This window comes from Gekko japonicus, unplaced genomic scaffold, assembly GCF_001447785.1.
Source record: "Gekko japonicus isolate JY-2015 unplaced genomic scaffold, Gekko_japonicus_V1.1 scaffold446, whole genome shotgun sequence".
NCBI lineage: Eukaryota > Metazoa > Chordata > Lepidosauria > Squamata > Gekkonidae > Gekko > Gekko japonicus.
In genome coordinates, this window is record NW_015168058.1 from 1,129,720 (window position 1) to 1,131,425 (window position 1,706).

At 47.6% G+C, this 1,706-nt stretch overlaps 1 protein-coding gene across 1 annotated transcript in view; it reads left to right on the forward strand.

The window, feature by feature from the left end:
* OBSL1 (obscurin-like 1) overlaps positions 1-1,419 on the forward strand; it is a gene marked incomplete at its 3' end in the record, with an annotated part of 37,977 nt that extends 36,558 nt beyond the window's left edge. The window contains exon 11 of the mRNA XM_015414505.1: positions 1,122-1,419. Coding sequence (XP_015269991.1) covers positions 1,122-1,419 — 298 coding nt within the window. The remainder of the gene's footprint in view (positions 1-1,121) is intronic.
* Positions 1,420-1,706: the final 287 nt, after the last annotated feature.

The window sequence follows — 1,706 nt, forward strand, 5'->3', positions numbered from 1 at the left end:
GACTCCTTTACAGTTGCCTGTGAAAGGCCTATAAGCATTGTTCCCTATAAGCTGTGAAGTCTTGTGAGCAAAAATGCTACGTTTGGGAGCTACTGGCATTACAGTTGTGAGCAAGCAATTTGGCTACTGCATAAATTAGTTTGTTCTGGAGCCATCCTTCCTAAGTTAAGACAAAAATGTGTGAGAGATGTCATTGTGATCCAAGTGGGGACTAAAGGACACATCCTATTAGTCAGGGATCATTTCCTGCAGGAGCACACAGGAGTGGAGCTCCGGCAGTAAAGAGCCCAGGGGGCGGGCACATGCAACAAGCCCCACCCTCTGCTCCCAGCAGCCCTCAGGCAGACCCCCCTCCTCTGCGAGGGAAGATCGGCCCGGCCCCCCCCCCCAATAGCTAGCAATCCAAAATAGTCCAGTGGCACCTTAAAGACCGAGTTTTATTCAGGTGCAAGCTCTCCCTCCTCTGCGAGGACAGATCTGCACGTCCCCCCCCCCCAATAGCTAGCAATCCAGAACAGTCCAGTGGAGCCTGAGTGGTGGGTGTTGCTTTCTGACACACTTCGGTGATGTCAGGGGGCGTGGCATATGCAAATAAGTTGTGCTAATGAGTTATGCTAATGAGCTCCTGCACCTCTTTTTCTATGAAATGACCCCTGCTATTAGTGCAGGTCAGAATTACAGTGTTTCTCAATCTTAAAGTAGCTGAAGAATGTTTTTTTATTAATTGAATTTTGCAGTTCAAAAGGTTTATTTTTAGAATTTGTAAGAATAAGATTTACCTAACTTCAGTGGAATCTAGTCCTTGTATTTCTGCATGAGCCACATTTTGGGGCATGGCTCTTGACTGGAAGAAAGCCTAAGCAGTGACTCTTACAGAGGTATAGCAGGAAGCCTCCTGCAAAAGTAGGTAACTGCTGTGTCTTTGTATCAGGACTGACTGAATGATCCAATCACACCTTGTATAAAAATGGGGTTGGCAACCCTTTGTGGGTGAGCACTTTGGACTCATAGGAGATATCCATTATTTTATTAATTTCTTCCAGCATGCTAATGTGTCCCAGCACACACACAGTTCTGGAATGATTGCTCTGCAATGATACTTTGGCTTTCTGATTCCTAAGCCTCATTTTCCATTTCTCTCTCTCTCTGAACCTGTGCAGGTTGTGTACTCCAATGCAGACAAAGCCCACGCCTACCAGGCCTCAGAGCGTGTGGTGCTGGCCTGTGAGCTGTCCCGCCCCAGTGTTCCTGTGCACTGGTACAAAGATGGGGAAGAGGTGGAAGTGGGTAAGGACCTTCTTCTGGAGAATGAAGGATCCCACCACCGACTGGTCATCCCCTCAGCTCGGGTGCAAGACACAGGAGAATTTGTGTGTGATGCAAGCGGTGACTCCATCTTCTTCAATATTACTGTTACAGGTCAGTTAATTTGATGCTTTCCCCCAGTTATGGACTGTAAGCTCAGAAATAGTAAAGGACAAGCGGGGGTCCTGCAAGGACTTGCAGAAGGAGCATCTGTTTTCCCCCTGTATCCCACTTCATCTTACCCATCCTTGAAAGCCCCCCCCCCATGGGCTCTTTCCATGTCCTGCTTCTTTATCTCTTTCCCACCCATTAGCCAATCTCTCAGGGGTCATTTCGTAGAAAAAGAGCTAGGGGAACTCATTAGCATAACTCATTAGCATATGCCACACCCCCTGACATCA